This window comes from Gigantopelta aegis, chromosome 3 (genome assembly GCF_016097555.1).
Source record: "Gigantopelta aegis isolate Gae_Host chromosome 3, Gae_host_genome, whole genome shotgun sequence".
In the NCBI taxonomy this organism is placed as follows: Eukaryota; Metazoa; Mollusca; class Gastropoda; order Neomphalida; family Peltospiridae; genus Gigantopelta; species Gigantopelta aegis.
The window spans coordinates 94,167,286-94,193,741 of NC_054701.1; the positions used below are offsets into that span (position 1 = coordinate 94,167,286).

Consider the following 26,456-nt stretch of genomic DNA (forward strand, 5'->3'; position numbering starts at 1 on the left):
ACACCACCACTAGAGTATATTGATTTATTATCATTGGCTACCGGATGTCAAACATTTGGTATTTGTTACACATACATGTGGTCATCAGAGGAAACCTGCTACATTTTTCCATTTAAAGCAAGGGATCTTTTACATGCCTGGTGCTTGTAAACCTTTTAGTCTAGACTTGAGACTCTAATAGAGCCTGAGACCTGAACGTCATGGCAACACCAAACAAATATAAATTGTGTGTGTGTGACGTCATTTGAGATTGAATCCGGACTTTAAAAAGTTTGACAAGCACGGACTCTATGTAGGACACTGGTTGGGACGACAAAACGAAAAGAAGAGAATGGGTCCACTCAGGAGGTTCTATCCACCAACCCAAGCTACTCAAACGAGTGAGTATACTACAGACTCAGCTAGATCATGCCCCTTTTAAGTGTTATTACTGCACCACAGTATATGGAACTATCAGGAAGTAACTCTGCATTATAATGTACACTCAATTACAACATCTGTAGTCACTAACATGCTGAATAAAAGAAAGGAATATTTTTTTTTTATGATATCTCAACACATTTCAAACTAAGGCTGTTTGGTGTCTGTAACATTGATCAAGAGAGGAAACATGCTGCTGTCACACAGGTTACCTCCTACCAAAATGGCAAGGAATATTTTATTTGCATATCCTTATAGACAGGACTACATACCATAACCGTTGATACATGTATACAAGTATCAGTCATAGGGACCCGGGCCCCATTCGTCAGCCCGTTCCACGACGCGGCGTAACTTACTATCGTCGTAAATTACAGTGAAAATTTACAATTGGTACGAGGCAGTTGTAAGCCACTAACGTAGCTGTCAAGCATATTCACACCAAAAGTTGCATGTGTTGCTATGTCATGAAAATTATTTACATTCTGGTTGTACAACAGTATAAAGTTATACTATATTAGCAATAAACATATGCTTGTTGCATTCATCATCTTGTTAGCACATGGATGGTGTTCAGGTGTAAATGGATATTAATAATATGTCCACAAAATAAACAAACATGATAAGTTGCAGTCTCGCCACCAAATTCTATATATAACACCATAATCTAATGCAAAATACCAACAAGTGTTGTTTTAATCAACTTGTGTTCTCATTGTTATACATGTGATGTACATGTACATACGGTTCACTGCCTCCAAAGAGTCCAAAATACTGGAGTCAAACTCGACCTGGACGCAAGAGAGTGCCCAAGTACTTGTGCACACCCTACTGCCATGTTCAAAGAACAAGTATGTGTCTAGGACGTGTTTGAATCATAACCAAACACAAGTACAATAATTAATTTAAAATGAATGAAATGAAGTGTGTCAGCCAAGCGTAATATCATAACTGCTATACACAGTTTACAAAATAGACCATAAAACAGCTTTAAATATCCCACCCCAACTTCTGTCAAATTCCCATTTATTTGTTTTTGTATGCAAATGTAATTTTTCTTTGTACAGTGTTTCTATAAATATAAATATGCATAAAGCAATAAACAGAACACAATTATGTATTGACTGCATATACAAATAAATCTCAGACTGAATAGCAACTTTCTAAAAATTCCTTTTTGGTGTTCAATGAAGCATGACTATACATGTATGGGAATAAGAAAAGATGTTTACCACATTCGCTTGACCATGCAGTGCGACCAAAACATGTTAGTGTTAGTAATTGGTCGTTTGGGATTAGTACCGTATTAGCAACATGAAAAATTTACATTTCCTTAATACTGGTAATTAATAAATTAACACATTTTGATACTAAAGCAATTACATGTAATAGGAGTGTTCTAAAAACCATTGCAGTGTGATGAATAAATTTGAAATGTGTCAACCATTGCTATTATGTACTCTAGTCATCACATTGTTCAAATTCATTTCTTGCCAACATTAATTTTATGATTTACTGCAAATGACACATATAAATGAAATGTACACCCTTTCATCCAAATTTCTTTACAAAATAAATAAATAAATAATGATACATAAGCCACAATTACGGAACATGTACCACATAAGAAATTGCATGTCTGTTCAAATTGGGTAAATTTGTGCAATTTGAGGGAGCCCACTAATCAATGGTCTGCAGAGCATCTGTATGCCACTTAAGGCAACACCACACAATACGAGTGCCTCGTACAAGAATAGCTGATTGCATAGCAACTGATGAAACCATAATGTTGTCTCTTCACAATCGACTATATTCTTATGACTGTTCTCGTAAAAGGCACCTGTACCATGTGGTGTCACCTTTAGTAAGCAAACACTGCTACAGAGCTAGAGTTTTTGCTGACTAGTTTTTTCTGGCAACAATCTCCTTGGACTCCTATTACTGAAGACCTGTTGACACCAGCAGCCACTGACAGCAGCCCTCATTGAAAAAAAAATATATATATATATGCATTATCTCAGACAGGATAGAACATACCACAACATTTGATAAATCAATCATGGTGCACAGGTTAGAATGAGAAATAGCCCAATGGGTGATGTGTAATACCTCTCTCAATCTAACAGATGAAGCTGTAAACACAGCTGAGTTGTGCCCTAGCTCAAGATGGTGTGTTCAAATTTTAGTTGCAGACTTTATTTATGTACAGTGGGATAAACAATAAACAAAAATGTACAATTTCTTCCTCAGGTGGGTGGAGTTGTACAGCATGAGCATGGTCTCTCAGAATGCAGAAGAATTTCTAAAGCTCTTTATTCACCAGGTTTTCTGTTTTGTTGCCTGAAGAGCAGGGAGTTCATTAGTAGCCCCCGCCTATTTTTTATAGTTATAAACATCTCTGCATTCAGTAAATACAGCCACCTACTTTTCTCAAATACCCTCCTATATTCAAAGATAATGGACATTCTGGAAAAGGAATGTTTGTGTAAAATACAAATTTATCCTGTACCATCATACAACAATGTCTACAGCCACTATCATTGCGTACCATGGTCAGTGTCATTTCATTTTTCATTTCAACTTATTTTCATGCTTATATCCAATTAAGATTGAAGCATGCTGTCCTGGACACACACCTCAGCTCACACACATCAGCTATCTAGGCTGTCTGCCCAGGACAGTGGGTTAGTTGTTAATGAGAGAGAAGAGGGTGTAGTAGTCTTAATCCTACAGATTGTGTCATTAAAACTCGCTCTGGGTGGGAGGCAGTACCAGGCTGAGAACCCTGTACCTACCAGCACTGCCCAGTGGTAAAGCACCTGTTTGATGTGTGGTTGGTTTAGGATTGATCCCTGTCAGTGGACCCAGTGGTCTATTTCTCATTCCAGCCAGTGCATGGCATGTGCTTTCCTGTCTGTGGTGCATATAAAAGATCCCTTGCTAGTAATGAAAAAAACACATAGCAGGTTTCCTCTGTAAGACCATGCATCAAAATTACCAAATATTTCACATCCAACTTGGACACTATTCTCGTTTTCAGTCTTATTGCTACGCCGCTATCATAATCAAAATAGCGGAATTTGCAATCAAACGGAATCGGCAAATGTTTGCGTAATATCGACATAAATTAGTATTTAGCAGTAATCTATAAGTGTTCTTGACATTACTAATAACACACCTACCTGTATCAATTTTCTGTAGATGTGGAATCAATATCTCAAATAAAATTTGAAGGGAGGAAACATCCAAGAAAAAGAATAGTGACTTATAAGTTCCCAGACTGGGTACAAGTTGGGGGAAATATTGTTACAGCTTCGACTGGGTACGAGTTAGAAAATACTGTCACTTAACTTCACTTTAAATGACGACTTTCATTGTTTCAGCGACAAAATAAAAACTCAGGATTAAAAAAAAGCCCAACATTATATGGTATCCTGGTGGGATATATACTGGGTTCTTGAAGTCTGGTGGTACATCCAAAATTAAAATCTGGTATCCCCGGGATATCGGGATACCATTAATCTTGAACACTGATAAATCAAGGTGCTCCAGTGGTGTCATTAAAGAAAAGACACTTTTTTGCCATGTAGGCTATTCCTAAATAGCAGCAAGGGGTGTTTTATATGTATTTTGGTAAAACATAGCTCACTGGCAAAGTGCTCGCTTGTGGCATGCTTGGTGGGCCCACTGGGACATTTCTTAGTCCGGCCATCGCTCCACAACTGGTATACTAATTAACGGTTGTGGTACATGTATTTACTATTGTGTATGTCGGATAGCATATTAAATATTCCTTGCTGCTTATAAAAAGTAGCCCTTGGAATAGCGGCAGCAGGTTTCCTCTCTAATAATCTGTGGTCTTTATAACCATATACCAGACATCATAATTAAAACGTGCTGAGTGTGTCATTGATTGAAACATTTTGTACTTAGCTCAAACAAGAAATTGTATATATCATATTAATCCCAGCCTGTGATATATAGCAGGTCACTTGTTAGTATACAGGAAGTATCGTAAATGAGATAGTGAAGCTTGAAGAGGATCAATTTCCACGACTAGTGCATCTAACAAATGTACGGGGCTGCATCAGGCACCATAATTTGTACTGTACAGACTAGTTTATCAATAATGTCCAGCCAGGTGATCAGAAACAGTTGCAGTATTTGGACGATGAGTAATGAAGTAAATAAACATTATATTACATGTGTATACATGCACTATTTTCAATTAGCACTGCTCAAGGCTGCAATGTAATTGCCTGAACTAATGAATACAATTGGCTAAGTCTGTTAGGCTGGCTTTACTATTTAATGCATTTCTTTGTCTTACAAATTAAGTACACATATTTACAATAAGACATAGTTTGCTTAATAATTTGGGAGTACAGTCATGATTAATGAAGCAGTTCACTAATTTAGGCAGAACAGAGGAGTTTTGGGGGTTGGGGGTCTGTTCTGAGCAAGGCAAAGTGGTTTAAATTTAAGTACTGTAATGTTATTAATAGACTTTGCCGAAGGGCTATAGATATATATATAACTTATATACATACATATTTCAAGTTATTTTAAACCTTAATATGTCAGTGATTTTGAAGTGAAATGTTTTGAAGCCTAGATATCATATATGTCTGCTCTTAGTTTGGGAGTGTTTAGTTTGGGAGTGATTAGTTTACATATATATATAATTAAATTTTCTTTGCATCTATACACTTTACAGCAATCTGATTGGTCCAGAGGTACTTACTTTTTTTCGTTCATATCTTGATGAACCCCCAAAAATTAAGCCACGCCTACTACCCACCCCCACCCCCCAATTCGCACTACTTTTGTGCAACAATCCGGATTATTCTGGCAATCATATTTAGATATTTTGAAGAATACACACGTGAAAGCTACAAAAAATTTATACAATAAATTAATGGAAAATGCTATAGCAGAGTAGACATATGGATCTATACGCATTGATAAAAAAAAAACCACAACAAAAAAACCTCTTCGCTAATCATGACATGAGACTGTTGTTGGCCAAAGAAATCATGTAGGACAATTGCTCACTGGACAATTGCTCACCAATAAAGTGAGAAATAGGACAATTGCTCACCACAATTGCTGATTTGTTTATCCAAAAAAAATTATTTTAGGTTATGGTATGTGTGTAAATGGTTGGGTGGGAGTGGGAATCTCTGATATTATCAGTGGGTATGGTAACCTCAGTTTATTAAACACCTTTAAATAAAATAACAAAATTAATTCTAAATGAGATATATTTTAAACAAGTTCAGCACATCAGTTCAGCATAGAAATGTCAATACAAGAGCTCTTGAACAGCACATTATAGTTCAGCACAATTGAATATTGTAGAAGATATTCCGAAGGAAATCTCCCAGTCCCCTGTTTCCATTAGCAAAATCCTGACACAAATTCTGCAGTCTGCTTTGCATCTGCTGAGTGGACCTCTTCACCCTCTTCCTAGGTGGTTCACCTCGCTGATGTTGGAGGATGAGGGTGGAAACCAGTGCCTGGTCTTTGTGTTGACTGTCGATAGCTGTCCATACAGAAGGGTGCTGATGGCCAACCAGACTCTAGAATCCAATGTTCCAGGACTCATATCAATTTTACCATTTTTTTGTGATATTTCAAATCTTTTTTAATGCTTTGATGGTCAAAGTGTTAAGTCTTGCAGAGTAGTAATAAAAGGCTAAAAAGTAACTAATTACTAAAAACAACACAATTCTAAAAGTTTTATCTACCTAAACCAACATTACTGTTTGAGTAGTTATCCTAAAAATATAATGTAATTAGTAATTAACACCTATACCTGAAACACGTTATATGCCTTTGATGTTCATAATTGCCTCCTTCAACAAACAATTATAGGAACCTCAAAAACTTTAATTAAGTGAATTGTGTAATTAACACAACTTTGAAGTTGTGCCTTTAGAAATTCTATGTTTTATGTTCTATTTTATTAACAAAAGAAAAAATATCAAAGGTGAACACGATTACCTAACTCCAGTGCCTTCTAAAAATTCTGTTGTTATTTTTTATTAATAAAATAATACATAAAATTTTATTAATAAAAAAAACCTAAAGGTGAGCAATTGTCCTATTTCTCACTTTATTGGTGAGCAATTGTCCGGTGAGGTACTGTCCAGTGAGCAATTGATGTTCAACAGCTGTTGGCGAAAATTAAACGGTTCCACCGACAGCATAAATGTTAAGAAACGTTCCCTACATTCACTTTCATAAAATATAAACTAAACACGAATAGGACAATTCCTTCCAATATAACTAAATGATCCGTAAAAATTCACAGCAGCTAGAGGAAATGACGTCATTTACAAAAAATCACCCGATTCAAATAATAGTGAATGAACGTTCGCATTCTTACGCGACATAAGTATCAATGAAGTTTACACAAACAATACTACAGGCGTATTTAAAGCTAAACAAAATAAATTCAGTTATGTATGGTTAAAGTATGCATATAAATTTAATTATAAGATTTGACCGCAATTATTTTTGTGCACACTTTTGTATGACCCTCTACGCGGGATCATACAGTGTGCACATTGTTTTTTTGGTTCATACTTGCATGAACCAAAAAATAATTGCGGTCAATTCTTAAATATATATATTTATATTAGGCATAGCATTTATTATCTTGACCTTTATGGCATCTAAAGCCCTTTTAATAATCCATGTTTGGGGTGGATTGTTCTTTTCCTAGTTTTTTTCCCCATAAAATTCTCTACCTCCCTGTGCCAATCTCTCCTTCCAATGTTCCTTTTGGAGACATATCTGCCTACACCTCCTCCCATTCCGACAGCACCTAGCACTTTCAACTAAATGTACTTATGAGTACAAAAATGTACTATCCAGCTCCACTCACCTTGTGGTAGTTCATATAACATAAAGGTGACACTATGACACTATCGAGTTACACTTGTAACCACAGTTGTACCTGTACCTGAAGTGCTCGTTAATTAGTGTCAAAGGACAGACAAGCTGTATTAGCTGTAGAGGTCATGCAGTTTAAGTAAGGTGGGTGCATTAAGTATATACATACCTGAAAACATCGAGACCTACAGGTATAGTTAACATATGATATACATATAACAAACTGCTTAGAAGGCAGTCAAAACGTTATGCAACATTTTACAGTTATGTTATGTCATTGTTAAGATGATGACAACAATGTCCAGTAGAGAAAAATAGTGTTAGCGAGTTTTTCCTATGTCTGTATGACATCACTCAATCCAACTTGAGACTTCAGGCAAATCATGATCATCAGACCATGCATGCATGAAACTTAATTACCAGAGTATTTTTTTATTAACCTTATCAGCCAGAAAGAAGCTTTAACATGAACTATTTTGCCAACAGTTTGTACTAAATCAAAAAGCACCAAATACTACCAATACAAAACCAACACCCACCCCATCAGTTAGGAGCCCAACTTTTATGGATTTCTGCTTCTGTTGAATTGCCATGAGAGTGTACATAGAATTTCTATTTTGTTTGTTGTAATAATCACAAAATGGTTCATATCCTGCTACAAAGATCAGGCAGGATACAATAGAAATTACAATAATTTATTTTAATACTATATTGATCAGTTTTGGTATCGGCGTGGACTTCCAAGAATGATTACCCAAAAGGGACATACCTGAGTTTGCTGCAATTTTTAAGATGTTATTGACTATTAACAGCGACTTTTTAATGATTGTAATTACATATAAAATATATTTTTCTGCATAAAATATTAGTGGCTGTATATTAAATGTGTTTCTGATCGTTCTAATATTTGTATTAGGTTAAATTTCATTTTATCTCCTAAAATGGTTTTTTCGTACATACAAAATTATTTGAAGACAAAATAGAGTTTCTGCTTCTTACAAATATTAAGACAACCAGAAACACATTGAATATACAGACACTGATATTCTAAACAAGAAAATATATTTAATATATGTAAGTTTACCTCAGTACAGGGTTCGAATTTTACCACGGCACTAATGACAAGTTCTGTGGTTGCCCACCTTACCTGCCATTGTGCGTGAAAAACTGAATGTTGTCAACATAATAAAGAAAAATTAGCGATGCCCTACCTGGTTTGTCACTGTGTCCTTCCCATACATAATCATTACATACACCAATTGACAAAAAAGGCAAAAGAATAATGAGTGGTTTCCCTAGAAACTAGGCAGGTGTGGTAGATCAAACACTTTCGGGACATTCTCATCATTATCAGGGCACTTGCTTTTTATTACAAATACATACAAATTAATTGAAATAAACATTAATGTAATTTATATGCTTGCTTTAATAAATGAATGGCAAAATATATATAAAAGGCATACTTTATTAATTAATAATAAATTTTTGGGTGTTTTATAAAGGCAATTTTAGAATTAATTACTGAAAAAGGCTTGTTTAATCTCAGGGCAGCATGGTGCTGATTAAGGCAAGATGGTGCTAGACTACTGAGACATGGTGCTGCACCGTGCTAAAACAAGCTAGGGAAAACACTAATTAATAGTTTAGTGAAACAACTTGCAAAGAATGTTATTTTTTTATCAGTTTAACCTTGGTGCCCTTCCACTGTTCTTATTTTTGTATTAAATTGAAAGCATGCCCCCACACCTACCTCACCACAACTTTTGTTTTAATTCCACCCGTTAGTACATTCGTAGTACAGTATACAAGTTAGTATTATAAATACATAGCAATGTTCCACAGAAACTACAGCCGACCAAGGTTATCCCCACCCTCCTCCAACAATTACATCCATCCATTAAACACTGGATTTTCATGGTATTTCAATGTGGGTGAGCCATATCACATCAGTGCCCAATGGCATAACCAGCACTTTATGGGGGCACCTGTTAGTGTTAGCAAGATTGGCCAACATACAACATGGAGTAAAGAAGAGATGTGATTCACTGATTGGGCTATGCCATCCTCCACCCCCTATCCCCAACCATCACACACAAGCGTGGAAATGAGCAATGTGTCTCTAGTAACCTATGTATAGGTTATGGTACCAAAATACAGACCCAGTCAAGACACATTAATATATTTCCATTATTAGGCCAGTATATTTTAATTTTTAGGTTTACGAACAAGAACTTTTGTGCACAAAGGTAGGAGGAAGGAAAAAAAACAACCCAAAAACCTGTTTGGGGTGTATCAGTAGGGGTAGATTTTTTTGTTCTCACTGTTACCTTACGAAATGCGCCACAATAGACTAGAATGGTAACTTTTTTTTTCTTTAGAGCTATTTGTGGAAGTCGGCGGCAAAAAAATAAATAATAAAAGTGAAAAATACGACTTTTTATTTTATTTATTTGAGCAAAATTTACGTCAGCGGGTTCGTAAACCGAATAATAAAAAAATACTGGCCTTACTATAAAATACCTTCATAAACACACTAATATTATAGTATTCAGCAATACCATTGTTCTCGTATATATATTGATACTGTGTGTTGTGGATCTACATAACACTCAGCTCATCAAAACTAAGGTGTAGTTTTAGTTTAATTATTAATAAGATTTTGTGAAGAACGAAGTACCGTTGTCGACTTTCTTGATACATGGTAACCTCCTAGTAACCTGAACAACCATTTTCCACGTATTTCGATCCCCGTACACACACACCTGACTGCCCAATGTCAGTGCCAAGTAACATTTTAAGACATCAGAAATGATTTAATTAAAATGGCTGGAGATATTGCGAAATATTTTAACAACTCGATAAGAAAAAATATAGGCTACATCTCTTTCACCCAGATAAATTGCGAAATATGCTGCAAAAGAAATGTTGACAGCACATTTCCGTACACCGAGGAACGTTTATACATTATAGCCTATAAAATGAAAACAATCTTTTTTCTGTCTTCATTTTATTAATAAGGAAGTCTTGCCGTCTGCGTCTTAATTCGTTGCTTCAAAGATTAAGGAAGAATATTACTTTTGACAATAGATCTACTAAATAGCAGGTCTGCTGCATTATAAACGTAGATGAAAAGAACACACCGTGACCGTCGAGGAAATTAAAAAGCGAGTCGTTAAAATCCCGCGATCCAATGTGAACAATAACATCAACAGTCGACCGTAACCACCCCTGACAAGCCAGGCAGACAGCGTTTTCCCCGGTTCGGCTTACGCTACGATAAATCATTTCACTCAACTCGCAAATGCACTTACGTTCCAAGAGTATCCTTAAATTCGTATTTTCTCCGTACATCTCCATCTTTAACGTGTTTGTTCTTATCGGAATCCGAATGTTTCTTTCCAAACAGTGGCATTTTGACGTAGACTACCTAACAGCAACAAACGCACACATCCGAATGACTCGCTCTCACGTCCATTCGCAGTCACGTGATATACAGAGGGCGCTGTCATCGAGATTTATCGAATACATCAGTAACAGTTAGGCTAGGTGTTACTAGCGACTCGCAAAACGAATGTTTTTGCATTTGCTTGCGGAAGTGGGGAGGGGAACGTGTATATATATATAGTGGCGAATCTAAGGGCCCCTCAATTTTGCGACAGTTATATTTATATTTGAATGTTTCATTGTTTTTTTTCCCACGTCATTGGTGGCCCCCTAAATGGAATTTCTGGATCTTCCGCTGATAATACAGGGCCGTAGCTAGGATTGGGGGAGGGGGGCAGATGAATTCTTGGAACAAGTATGGAAGGTGTAAAACACTAGGGGACCGGGGGCATCCCCCCCCCCCCCGTACATTTTGAAATCTTGAGGCTCTGAAATAGGGGTCTACCATTTTTCGGGGGGGGGGGGATCGGAGGCGGGACGTAGCGCCCAGTGGTAAAGCACTCGCGTGATGTACAGTCGATCTAGGATCGATCCCTGTCGGTAGGCCCATTGGACTATTTCTCGTTCCAGCCAGTGCACCACGACTGGTATATCAAAGGCCGTCGTATGTGCTATCCTGTCTGTGCATGGTTCATATAAAATATCCCTTAAAGCTGCAAATCGAAAAGAGTAGCCCATGAAGTGGCGACAGCGAGTTTCCTCTCAATATCTGTGTGGTGCTTAACCATATATAATATGTCCGACGCCATGTAATCGTAAATAAAGTATGTTGAGTGCGTCGTTAATTAAAACATTTCCTTCCATTTTAGGGAGGTTACATATACCTAAAACGTCAATATCAATAACCAGTTGCACCCCCTGCCCCCCCCCCCCCCCCACTAGCCCACTAGCTACGGTCCTGGATATATACCATCAACTTAGTTCTTGAAAGACCCATAAGAATGAACAATTTGCACTTTCAACAATGCTTTAAACCCAGAGACTAATTTCAAATAAACTTTTTATATCCATGCTTTTAAAATTTGAATTATTTCAGTCATAAAAGTTTGCCAAAATCTCACTTTGACCCACACCGAATTCAAAAGGTTGCCGTCATATTTGTTTTTATGAAAAACACCATCGCTCGAGGAATAAAATAATTCCCAAACTCATTCCATAAATGTCGAATAATGATGTATAATACAAACACACACACACACACACACAAACACAAACACACAGAGAGGGGGAAGAGAGAGAGAGAGAGAGAGAGAGAGAGAGAGAGAGAGAGAGAGAGAGAGAGAGAGAGAGAGAGAGAGAGAGAGAGAGAGAGAGAGAGAGAGAGAGAGAGAGAGAGAATTCAAGTGGAATTTAAAAAAATGTGTTTGAAACTGGGGGAGGGTCACAAGCATATCTGTGCTCTTCAATCTGAAAAGTGAACCAGTGATCAATATTGATTTCTAAGGGCAGCTTTCCATAGGCCCTATGTGTGCAGGGCTTTTGACCCGGTGCGGGCGCGGTTACTACCACCCCCACCCCCCACTCCCAAACAAACAAAACCCGCGTGATTGATATAAAAAAACACACGTACTTTTAATGATAACCATGCATTGTCTATAGAATGAATATTTTTATGCGTCCATTTTATGCGCACATCACCAAAAAACCCGCGCACATGTAAAACTGCTTAACACACACAAATTTCGTACATTAATGCCATTTGTTCCAAAAACATAACACACTAATAAATTGAATTTTCTCTCAGAAAAAAAAATATGGGCCGCATAAGTCGCACACAAGTAGGCTACGTGTAAATTCGACGATCAGATCACATTAGCGTTAGCCTATTCCAATATGAATATAATGCAAAACATGTGTATTTACACCCTCAACGGGTAAGCCTGTCAGCCGCTCAGATTCAACATCAAACTAATAAATCACGAAAGTTTGTTTTGTTTAACGACACAACTAGAGTATATTGATTAATTAATCATCAACTATAGGATGTCAAACATTTGGTAATTCTGACTCGTAGTCATCAGAGGAAACCCGCTACAATTTTCCTAAAGCAGCAAGGGATCTTTTATATGCACTTTCCCACAGACAGGATAACACAAACCATGGCCTTTCAATGGCGTAGCGTGATCTGGATTTGGGGGGAGTGGACCCTTTTACTACAAAATAGTAACAATAACATCATTTTCATCTGAAGTTAGTAATTTTGTTGATAATTATTTATATCGACGTTTCAATATACACGAAACACAGTGATATTATCCACTAATTATTTCCAGGAATTCGCCAGGTTTGATTTTGTACAAAAACCACGTTGATGGGGTAGGTCTACAAGTTTATAACTTGCTAACATATTTTCACTTAAAGTTTATATAAATACATAAAATAATATGCATTTACTAAAGGGCAAGTATTATTTTCAAAAGTTTTTTGGAATTGTGGGATATTTTAACGCAGTTAATGTTTAAAATTGCGTTTAAAAAATCAAGTCATTTCCATATCTTGTCTTCTTTATCAATTTTATTGTCCCAAAAAGTATGTTCTAAACACAAATAAGGTACTTCAGATTGTGATATAATTATTTCTGATGAACCTGCTTGCACCCTTTTGAGAACACAAACTAGGAGAGCAGACCACAAGACACAAACATATTGGTGACTGCTGCGATCGATCAGTGACCGGACCTTACTTGGGGTGGGTGGGTGCACGTCCATTGCTGCTAACGAAGTGTTAATGGTTACAATGGCACGAAACAATAACAAAATAGTAACAATAACATCATTTTCATCTGAAGTTAGTAATTTTGTTGATAATTATTTATATCGACGTTTCAATATAGGCCTAATGGAAGACGCGGAATTAATATACTAATGAAAACACCACACATGTGGCTAAGTGACAGCATATTGGACGAGTTCTCGGAATTTTGTTATTTTGATAAATCCTGGATGCCCATGACAGCGTACATCTATCGTCCGATTTATCACGAAACTTAATCAATGGAAAAAAGGCTTATATGAAAGTTGTATTAGAATTCAATAGGCCCCTATCATAGGCCTCAATCCGGCTTTAAAAGTGTGTGTGTGTTGGGGGGGGGGGGGGGGGGGGGGGGCGTGTTAGTGTGTGTGTGTGTGTGTGATAAAGGAATGTCAATGAAAATCATAAAGCTACACATTAGTGGTTAAACTTTTAATTTTTGTTTTTGTTTGTTTTTTGTTGCTGCTTTTGTGGGGTGGGGGTGGGAGGGGGGGGGGGGGGGGCACTTATATAGATTGTCCCCCGGCGTTGAAAGTGAGGGGGACGTGGCCCATGGCCCCTATGAGGTTGAAACACCGCTCATAAATGTAAAGTCGAATCATATCCATATGTCTTGCAACAGAAATTAACAGCCAACGAAAATATTTCTTTTAGTGTATCCTGTATTAGGCCTACAATAAATTATGTTCACCGTCTCGTCTCTAAATCCAAATTTTGTGATAAATCCTTATAGTTAACAACGAAACATAGTGATATTTATTTTTAATTATGATCTTCTTCTTTTTTTTTTTTTTTTTTTTTTTGGGGGGGGGGGGGGGTCAAGCTGTCCTGGGCACATTAACCTGTCTTTACAGACCATCTCGTAAAAAAAGGCAACCCAGTGATTTTTTAAAAATGTATTTTATTATTATTATCGACTTATTATTTCTTGTTTTAATACAGAAAAAAGAGGCACTTGAACATATCATACGGGGACGGGTTCGCTAGTCATGCCTTGGTATCCCCAATATTGAATTGGGGGGGGGGGGGGGGGGGCTTTAAAAAAAAAAAAAAAAACAATACTTGACTGTCTTATATAGTATGATATTTCTCTCTCAACATGGCCTGTTGGACGTGTGTCTAAAATTATGGCTAAATGTGAATGACAAAACCATTTACACTTTAAAATAATTAAAATTATTGTACCTCTACATGAGGCAAAGCAGGTGGGTGTGCATAGGAAGGTTTCGGGGTCAAAACACCTTCCTGCTCAAGCAATTTTTTTTCTCAGTATATAATTTTTTTTTTTTTTTTGGGGGGGGGGGGAGAATGACTCGACCCCCCTATAAACTAATTTGGTTGCTAGTCTAGCACCCTCTACACCCTCGCCGAAATGCCTGCACACGTGCCTGCAAAGTGTGTTTTGACCTGTCGTATCTGCTACCATGAATCGATGTAAGTAAGTTTTCTTATAGGAATGCTTCTTCTCACAATACTATACCACTATTACTGTCAGTTTGCGTCAAAACGGAAACCGATGAATTGGTATGTAACACGACAATGAATAAAGACAAAATTAATATAAAAACATGATTATGTTTTAAACCCATACCAACTCAAATAACATTTTAAAGAATCCAACAAAACAAAACAAAATTCAACTTACGTGTACATAAGTTTCTTTTCTATTTACCATCAAATTGCATCTTCTTTTTTGATACAGGTATGACGGTAACTGATGGAACAGCGACGGTAAAACACGAGCAGTTATACCTTTTGTCTTCCGTTCTGCATTATCAATTACTTAATAACAATGCAGGTAATGTTGAATATCTTGGCGGTTCCAACATTGACATGGACATTTTTTGGTAAACAAAAATTATAAGAGTTGGCTTAGTTTTAAATTTTTAATTATGTTTCTATAGTTTAAACTGTTTTAGTGTAGCCTACAGTCATATGACAATTCATCGGTTCCCTTTTGATGCAAATAGGCCTAAATTATACCCATACATCATTTTTAATGTAAGTTGATTTATTTTTTAAATTACAATGCATTACAAATTTATTTAATTTATTATTATTATTTACTTTGACTATAATTATATCTAATGAATGACTGATTTTTAACGACACCCCAGCACAAAAATACACATCACTATTGGGTGTCAAACAAATGTAGGCCCTATATGAATATGAATTACATCTAAGAATCGACAACTTTGCAGGAACCGAATACTGCTGTATTACCCAGTATGCAACAAAATAGCTTCATTACATACTCCCCAACATCTCTGTCAAACTATAGATGCCATTTGAATGAACTAATCTAGTTAGGTACTCAAAATACGTGCAGAGTCAACCGTGATTCAGCTATCTCTTTGCAGCTATCTCTTTGCGACATCAGAGAGGTGGGTGGTCGTCTAACTGCAATGGAAACCAGCCAGCAAAGTAAATGTATAGTTGATGTTACTAATCACCAAATACACTTAGTGTCAGTAGAAGACACAACAGAACAATGCCAAGCAAAAACACACCTTTGTTACATTATCAGTGGTATCATGAAAGTAGTTTGGTGAAAAAACAAACAAAAAGACAATAATAAAAATAATAATAAAAAAAAAGACAAAAGAAAAGAAGAGACAACAGACGTACAATAGAGTACATGTACCTGAAGACAATGGGGGTACATACTGAATATTTATTTATAATGTTAAACTTGCTAGACAGAATGTTTCTCATGTCCCATCATAAAGCTTGTTTGTGCAATTCATTAATTTTGCTGTCAGAACAATAGATAGTTTGAATATTTGTTATATTATTCATCATACCACAGTAAACTGTGATTTGTTATTGTGTATTGTCTTCTTCCTTTAAGGTCACATTCGCACAGCAACCCGTCTTTGAACTCCTTCAAAATGAACACACCCAGGTCTCATCTCAGTAAGACACAGACCACCTGTTTTCTTAATGACCAACGCAAAGTGTATAATGGCCAACCTGGCACTGACAGAGGTACTCTCCAGCAACTGCCAAAACAAAGATGGATGGGGTGTGAGAGTGGGAGTGGGGGTTAGGGCTCAAATTTCAATGTTTTAACTGTTCAAATTAGCATTTAAGTTTTAAGATTACTTTGGTCACAGGGCTAAAAGACCAGAAGTGACATAGTCTCTATTGAACCTCTCAGATTATTTCTGTCAAATGAAAATGCATGTAAACACCTCATCCAAGTTGCTAATTTACCTGTTCTGAAACCTGGGAAACATTGTAGCGATCAGCAAGGATGATGGAAAATACACATATAAATCGACCCGACACACATAATGGAAGTACAAGTAACTGTCAACAAATGAAAGGTATGTGTTCATTAAAATTCTTTTTTTTAATAATAACATCAACTCAGGGAATGTGTTGTGATTTACCAAAAAAAAGATGTTTTTTTATTATTGTTTTTACCTCATCATATTGTTTTAATATCTGTAAGAATATACAAATGAGACATAAAACCCTCTGCTGTGTTAAGAAGTAATTTACATGCCCTTTACCTCGGGTAGGACCTGGTTAGCATACACTCTGGCCAGTAATATATAATTGATGAAGTGCTGAACAAGAAAACCTGTCAAATTTACATTCTTCTGCTACATAATCAACAGAGACAACAAGCGAGAGCTCATTTTTATTTGTATCACAGTCATATGTATCACCTGTTAAAACAAGACTTCAATAATATATTATGCAAATAGAACTCGTCTGTTAATTCATAAATACCAAAATATATACACTCATATACACAAAGTAACAGATAGAAAAAAACAAACAAATTGATACATTTTTTATTTTAGAAATACATTAGTACCTTCATACTTGGGAACTTGATTGTGTTTGACAAAATAAATTAAAATAAATATATATAATCAAAATGTACAAGAAGTAAATAATATATATTAACAACTTATCAGAATGAACATTTGGACGGAAATGCATGGGATGACAAACTGTTTGAATTCAGCTGATGTCAGCACAGTGAAACCTGTCTAAGTGGATCACACAGGGATCTAATATTTATCCAATTTAAGACAGAATCTGGTGTTTAGATGGTCGCATTTTAAAATTTAGAACATTCGGTACCATGTGAAACTAGACGGTTTGGGTTTAGACAGGTTCTACTGTACTACAACTCACATCTACACACTGATGTAATATTATATATCCATCTATACTGGATGACATACCAACAACTCAACTACAAAACTGAGCATGTGTGAGCATAGTTTACCACAAGTGTTGGAATAGCGCTACCAGACAAACATTTAACCAGTTAACCATGCCATTGTCTGGCTACAAGAATTTTTATTTGCTCATCCTTCGTTCTTTCAGTTACATGTCTACTATTCACGTAAAACCAACAAATATTTTTCATTATGTAACGAAGTATGCTAGTGAAACATTTGCAGCTCATTACCCTAAATTGCAAATCTTTGCATAAACTGTTCTTTGACTGCTTTGGCCAAATAAATAAAGCAACAAGTGTGCACTATGGCAAGTTGACATCTCCAACATTATGACTGTTTTAAATTTATAATAATTCAGAAACAATTCCACATATTTAATTTCTACATTCTAGAATCATAGTTTGTATTCACACACAATCACAAAATTATTAAAAATGTCAAAATGTCAACATTAAATTATTATTTTTTTTTTTAACATTAAAATATAATTAGCATTCAGTAAAAACCTGTTATATGATTACAGTAAAAGTGCTGGTAAAATCACATAATAAATTAATCTTACTAACATTACAAAAATAACACCGCAAATGCCAGACTCTGGAAGGGAATTAAATGACATTGTGTAGTGTTAGGTGTGTAAGACAAACTTGGTAATACTGGTATTATATCACAGACACTAACACACGAAACTACACACGGCATATTTATTGTCAAAAATAACATAACAACAACTGCAAGATCTTCAAAAACAGAAAAATCATTCTTGTTCAGTTTTCTCAACTGAATTACTCTTGAAAAAATCCAGTTAGTCTGCCAGTAATCCATGATGATAAAAACTGAACATCATTAAAACTGATAAAACTCTTTCAAACAGCAGACAAAATGTATCACAGTTCTCATTTCTATATTCCTTGTGAATAAAACTTCAAAATGTACATAAATAAAAAATCTGTCATAAGAAAATATATTTCCATGTAACCGAGAATGGAATAACTGGCATTGTCAACTGAGTTTAGTCGTCTAGACAACAGAGCAGAGCGAGGCCGCGTTTGATCCAGTGTCGTATGGGTTTGTTGGTGGTGAGCAGCATGGCCATGACAAAGTTGGTCGAGTGGCCGGTGGTGGACAGGACGCCGCGGCGCTCGCTCGTCTTGTAGACCGGACACTTGTAGCGTTTGTCCGAGGTGTCCACCTTGTCCGCCATGTCCGGCCTCAGCCAGATGATCGGCATCGCCTCATACAGCATCTTCGGCATCTGTTCTGCGATGCAGTTTCTGAAACAGCGGTCACCAATGGTGGGTTATTAGTGGTTAGTGACAGTTACAGTTGGTGTATAGTGGTCTTACATCTCCCCATCCAATTACTAAAACTCACTGTGGTTGTGAATCCGGTCCTCACAAGACTTAAAGCTAACCCTCCCCACCTGCTCAAATCAAATTTTCCTCTTTTTATTTTTTTTTATTTTTCACTGGACTCAAACCTCTGTAGAAAGTTCAATCACCAGTGTAGATCCCCCTGCATAAATTACTACACCCACCTGCAATGGTTTAATGACTGCAGCAACGAGGCATTACAAATAAGGCATCAATGGGAAAAGTTAAAGTTTGTTTTCTTCAATAACACAACGAGAACACATTTATTAATTAACATTGACTATCATTAATTATCATTTGATCATTCTTTGTTTGAGCTACATATTAAGTAAATTTTGCTTCTATTAGTTTTTCAATTTTGTGACAAATGATTTGAGAAAGTTAAGACGACTTACTCTTTCCGGTCCCAGCGTCCTCCGTCGAGGAAGAGGCCGAACACATAGACTCCGTCCTCGGGAGGTGAATCCTTCGTATCAACAGACAGAACCTGAAACACAACACAGAGCTTTTAAATCTCAAGGTTATGCGATAAACCACAACAACCTGGGTAACCAGATGAAATGGAATAAGTGGTTTAGTATAAAACAAAAATAGAATATTCAATCTGTTTTATACATTTGCTGATGAATCTACCATCCCAATTAAATATTTGTCCACTTTCCAGTCTGGCACTTTGACTGAAATTATGACTCTCTCTCAGCACATATGTCAAATGTTATGTCATGGAAGATGTATCATTTAAATATGACCACCATCATATGCAATGAACAAAAAATTGCACACGTTTTCTGCCATAGTTTTCAGAAAGGTGCAGAATTAGGGAAAGACATCAACAAAATTATTGTATGTTGGTGAGGAGCATCAATATGAACAACAACAAAAAAACCTTGTAAAAGAATCAAAGAGTTTAACCCAAGAAACTTTGTCAATTACTATGAAAAAGTTAACGGATGAATCTAATTTTGTTGTTGGTGTAGATAATACAATATTTATACTGAGACAAAGTGTCAAAAGATATTGGCATTCAGAATCATATATATTAGACTAGAAGACATGCTTTAAGCGTAAATGGGACTTGGCTCAGTGTTTCAGCTAGTAACTGTTTTTATTAGCTACCATGTGATTACGGGAACCCACTGTATTTGAAGTCAAATATTTGATAATTCTCACACATAGTCTTCAGATTAAAACTGCTACTTTTTTCTTTTTAAATTAGCAGCATGAAATTTTTATATACAATGTCTGACAGACAGGACAGACTATACCATGGCCTTTGATATACAAGTCATGGACAATACATTAGAAATTGAGAAACATAACACTGTGTAATGCCACAAGTGAGTGCCGTGTTTTACCTCAAAGTCGAAGGCCAGTTTGTCGATGGGGATGGTGTACTTCCGGGCGTAGTTCTGCATGGCACCAGTCAGGAAGGCCTGTGTGAAGAAGAAGCCCGATATCCAGAAGACGGGCGGCTTGCCATGGTCGTACCATTTCTACAGAAGAACACAACACACTGGACATTAATATAGGAACATATCACACTCAACACTACATACTGGATATCCAGAAGACGGGCGGCTTGCCATGGTCGTACCATTTCTACAGAAGAACACAACACACTGGACATTAATATAGGAACATATCACACTCAACACTACATACTGGATATCCAGAAGACGGGCGGCTTGCCATGGTCGTACCATTTCTACAGAAGAACACAACACACTGGACATTAATATAGGAACATATCACACTCAACACTACATACTGGATATCCAGAAGACGGGCGGCTTGCCATGGTCGTACCATTTCTACAGAAGAACACAACACACTGGACATTAATATAGGAACATATCACACTCAACACTACATACTGGATATCCAGAAGACGGGCGGCTTGCCATGGTCGTACCATTTCTACAGAAGAACACAACACACTGGACATTAATATAGGAACATATCACACTCAACACTACATACTGGATATCCAGAAGACGGGCGGCTTGCCATGGTCGTACCATTTCTACAGAAGAACACAACACACTGGACATTAATATAGGAACATATCACACTCAACACTACATACTGGATATCCAGAAGACGGGCGGCTTGCCATGGTCGTACCATTTCTACAGAAGAACACAACACACTGGACATTAATATAGGAACATATCACACTCAACACTACATACTGGATATCCAGAAGACGGGCGGCTTGCCATGGTCGTACCATTTCTACAGAAGAACACAACACACTGGACATTAATATAGGAACATATCACACTCAACACTACATACTGGATATCCAGAAGACGGGAGGCTTGCCATGGTCGTACCATTTCTACAGAAGAACAACACAACACACTGGACATTAATATAGGAACATATCACACTCCACACTACATACTGGATATCCAGAAGACAGGCAGCTTGCCATGGTCATACCATTTCTACAGAAGAACACAACACACTGGACATTAATATAGGAACATATCACACTCAACACTACATACTGGATATCCAGAAGACGGGTGGCTTGCCATGGTCGTACCATTTCTACAGAAGAACACAACACACTGGACATTAATATAGGAACATATCACACTCCACACTACATACTGGATATCCAGAAGACAGGCAGCTTGCCATGGTCATACCATTTCTACAGAAGAACACAACACACTGGACATTAATATAGGAACATATCACACTCAACACTACATACTGGATATCCAGAAGACGGGTGGCTTGCCATGGTCATACCATTTCTACAGAAGAACACAACACACTGGACATTAATATAGGAACATATCACACTCAACACTACATACTGGATATCCAGAAGACGGGTGGCTTGCCATGGTCGTACCATTTCTACAGAAGAACACAACACACTGGACATTAATATAGGAACATATCACACTCAACACTACATACTGGATATCCAGAAGACGGGTGGCTTGCCATGGTCATACCATTTCTACAGAAGAACACAACACACTGGACATTAATATAGGAACATATCACACTCAACACTACATACTGGATATCCAGAAGACGGGTGGCTTGCCATGGTCGTACCATTTCTACAGAAGAACACAACACACTGGACATTAATATAGGAACATATCACACTCAACACTACATACTGGATATCCAGAAGACGGGTGGCTTGCCATGGTCATACCATTTCTACAGAAGAACAACACAACATACTGGACATTAATATAGGAACATATCACACTCAACACTACATACTGGATATCCAGATCATGGCTGGCTTGCCATAGTCGTACCATTTCTACAGAACACAAAAATATACTGGACATCAGTGTTAGAACATCACACATTCAACACAACATACCGGCCAATAGTATTGGAACACCACACACTCAACACAACATACTGGAACACCACACACAACACAACATACTGGAACACCACACACTCAACATAAAATACTGGAACACCACACACTCAACACAACATACTGGAACACCACACACACCACAACATACTGGAACACCACACACTCAACACAACATACTGGAACACCACACACAACACAACATACTGGAACACAACACACTCAACACAACATACTGGAACACCACACACAACATAAAATACTGGAACACCACACACTCAACACAACATATTGGAACACCACACACTCAACACAACATACTGGAACACCACCCACAACACAACATACTGGAACACAACACACTCAACACAACATACTGGAACACCACACACAACATAAAATACTGGAACACCACACACTCAACACAACATACTGGAACACCACACACTCAACACAACATACTGGAACACAACACACTCAACACAAAATACTGGAACACTACACCCACAACACAACATACTGGAACATACACACTCAACACAAAATACTGGAACATCACACACAGCACAACATACTGGACATTAGTGTTGGGACACTGCAAACACAATACAACATAGTGGACATTAGTGTCTTCACAAATTCAACATAACATACTGGACATTAGAACACTTCTACTGAACACAACAATACTGGACATCAAGTTCTGGAACATCATACATTCAACGAAACATACTGGACATTAGAACACTTCTACTGAACACAACAATACTGGACATACAGTTCTGGAACATCATACATTCAACGGAACATACTGGACATTAGTTTTTGAACTTCATACACTGAACACAAATTATTGGACATTAGAACATCAAATATTCAACACAATATATCGGACACACTTAACACAACATACTGGACATTTGTGTTAGAACATCACTCACACAACTTACTGCACATTAGTGTTGGAACTTCACACATTAAACACAAATTACTGGACATTAAAACATCACACACTCAACACAACATACTGAACATTAGAACATCACACACTCAACACAACATACCGGACATTAGAACATCACACACTCAACACAACATACTGGATATTTGTGTTAGAACATCACACACTCAACACAACATACTGGACATTTGTGTTAGAACATCACACACTCAACACAACATGGTGGACATTTGTGTTAGAACATCTCACACTCAACACAACATGGTGGACAAAATACAAGAGCAGTGATGATGTTGATGTAAACACTCTCCGCAGCCCGTTAAAGCCCCCGGCTGGTTCGACGAGCTCCCTGTGAACACACCTGTAAGAACTGGAGTCGTTCGAGGAAGTCATTTACGTAGCTGCCCAACGGTTTGAGCGACGGGTACGATCTCTTCTCCCACATGGCTGGCTGTTTACCGATGATCAGGCTGCCCGCCAGAGCCTCGAGCTCAGCTGACATAACCACCAGACCCTTGATAGCCTTTTGCAGGTTCTGAAGACTGCTACGGATGATGCTGAGCAGTCTGAAAGAGGAGAGAGTTAATCTATAGCTAGTCAGAAGATTTAATCAAATCACCTGTTTCTAGTTTGAAGATTTAATCAAATCATCTAATTCTAGTCAGAAGATTTAATTAAATCACCTGTTTCTAGTTTGAAGATTTAATCAAATTATCTAATTCTAGTCAGAAGATTTAATCATATCATTCTAAATTGAAGACTTCAGCAAATCATGTTTCAAGATGGAAGATTTACTCAAATCATCTATTTCTAGTTTGAAGATTTAATCAAATCATCCGTTTCTGGTTACAAGATGTAATAAAATTATTTATTACATACCTATTCAATCTTACTATAGTGATAAAAGACTTTTGAAACTGTGTAATAAATTTATTCTGTATCGCACATATGTGCAATCTGGACCGGAACTTTTAAATGGGGAATTCCCTTTTTTTTTTTACAGCAGTTAGTCCCTTTTATTTACTTACGTCATATATGATTGACAACTGACGTCATATTGTATTTGAAACATTACACAAGGCTGCCGCAGAGTATGATTCTTAACATTAAATGAATCCATGAAAGGAGTTTTGATCATAGATTTAACAAAGTGTTGTTATGACGTTAAATTAAAAACCGTTTTTGTGTAACATAAAAGGTGGTATGTAATAAATACAGAACTTCACAGACATTGTTTTCGCTTCCTATTTATTGCACTCGTTTATTTTGCGAAAGAACATACCACTCAATAAAATAAACTCGTGCAATAAATAGGACGCAAAAACAACGTATGTGAAGTTCTGTATATTTATTACTCATCTGTATAAGTAGGTCAACAGCTCTTAATAAAATTCCATAAAGAGAAAATTCACCCATATTTGTAGTAAATTTTTTTTGGTTTTCGTGAACTAAAGAAAATTCTGAAGCACACAAAGTTAGCATTTTCCAAGTAACGATGGTGCATGCATTACCACTGAAGCTCCAAGTAACGATGGTGCATGCATTACCACTGAAGCTCCAAGTAACGATGGTGCATGCATTACCACTGAAGCTCCAAGTAACGATGGTGCATGCATTACCACTGAAGCTCCAAGTAACGATTGTGCATGCATTACCACTGAAGCTCCAAGTAAGGATTGTGCATGCATTACCACTGAAGCTCCAAGTAACGATTGTGCATGCATTACCACTGAAGCTTCAGGCACTTCTGTGTTTGGTGAATTCTCTGAGTTTCATGTGAAATGGGCCGAGACAGACCCGAGTTAGTCTACCTGTTAAATCTCTCCATCTCCTGTACCAGCACTGTGTTCATGCTTTCAGAGTAAGTCACGGGTAACTTCTTCGTGGCAACCTCAATGTCAAAATCTTTAGGTAACTGAAATCAAAATACAGAGATGATAATTTGGTGATGTCAGATATCTCTCAAACAGTCAAGCTATTGGGCTATCCAAGACTCATCATGAAAATGCTATACTGTATTACACAAACTGTTTATGGACAAGTTATTATTAACTGAAATCAAAATACAGAGAAGATATTTCATAGTTTTGGTGATGTTACATGCATGCATGTTACCTCTCAAACTGTCAATCTGTTCTAGCCAGGACTCACTGTGATGGTGTTATATTGTATTAATGAACTGCCAATCTGTTCTACCCAGGACTCAATATGATGGTGTTATATTGTATTAAACAAACTGTCAATCTGTTCTAGCCAGGACTCACTGTGATGGTGTTATATTGTATTAATGAACTGCCAATCTGTTCTACCCAGGACTCAATGTGATGGTGTTATATTGTATTAAACAAACTGTCAATCTGTTCTAGCCAGGACTCACTGTGATGGTGTTATATTGTATTAATGAACTGCCAATCTGTTCTACCCAGGACTCAATGTGATGGTGTTATACTGTATTAAACAAACTGTCAATCTGTTCTACCCAGGACTCACTGCGATGGTGTTATATTGTATTGAACAAACTGTCAATCTGTTCTACCCAGGACTCACTGCGATGATGTTATATTGTATTAAACAAACTGTCAATCTGTTCTACCCAGGACTCACTGTGATGGTGTTATATTGTATTAAACAGTCAATCTGTTCTACCCAGGACTCACTGTGATGGTGTTATATTGTATTAAACAGTCAATCTGTTCTACCCAGGACTAACTGTGATGGTGTTATATTGTATTGAACAAACTGTCAATCTGTTCTACCCAGGACTCACTGTGATGGTGTTATATTGTACTGAACAAACTGTCAATCTGTTCTACCCAGGACTCACTGTGATGATGTTATATTGTATTAAACTGTCAATCTGTTCTACCCAGGACTCACTGCGATGGTGTTATACTGTATTAAACAAACTGTCAATCTGTTCTACCCAGGACTCACTGTGATGGTGTTATATTGTATTAAACAGTCAATCTGTTCTACCCAGGACTCACTGTGATGGTGTTATATTGTATTAAACAGTCAATCTGTTCTACCCA

At 37.0% G+C, this 26,456-nt stretch overlaps 2 protein-coding genes across 6 annotated transcripts in view; both read right to left on the reverse strand.

The window, feature by feature from the left end:
* Positions 1–10,782, reverse strand: part of LOC121369378 (calcium/calmodulin-dependent protein kinase type 1-like) — a 110,300-nt gene extending 99,518 nt beyond the window's left edge. The window contains exon 1 of the mRNA XM_041494437.1: positions 10,632–10,782. Within this exon, the coding sequence (XP_041350371.1) occupies positions 10,632–10,732 (101 nt within the window). The 5' untranslated portion in view covers positions 10,733–10,782. The remainder of the gene's footprint in view (positions 1–10,631) is intronic.
* A 6,372-nt stretch (positions 10,783–17,154) lies between these two features.
* The window catches only part of LOC121369379 (dynein heavy chain 12, axonemal-like), a 121,842-nt gene continuing 112,540 nt past the window's right edge, over positions 17,155–26,456 (reverse strand). For 3 of the 5 annotated variants that reach the window (XM_041494440.1, XM_041494438.1, XM_041494439.1), the window contains 5 exons: positions 25,236–25,339; positions 23,786–23,990; positions 20,452–20,589; positions 19,492–19,583; positions 17,155–18,997 (listed from right to left, as the gene is read on the reverse strand). In XM_041494440.1, coding sequence (XP_041350374.1) covers positions 18,736–18,997; positions 19,492–19,583; positions 20,452–20,589; positions 23,786–23,990; positions 25,236–25,339 — 801 coding nt within the window. In that variant the 3' untranslated portion in view covers positions 17,155–18,735. The other 2 variants (XM_041494443.1, XM_041494441.1) reach the window with 2 other exon arrangements.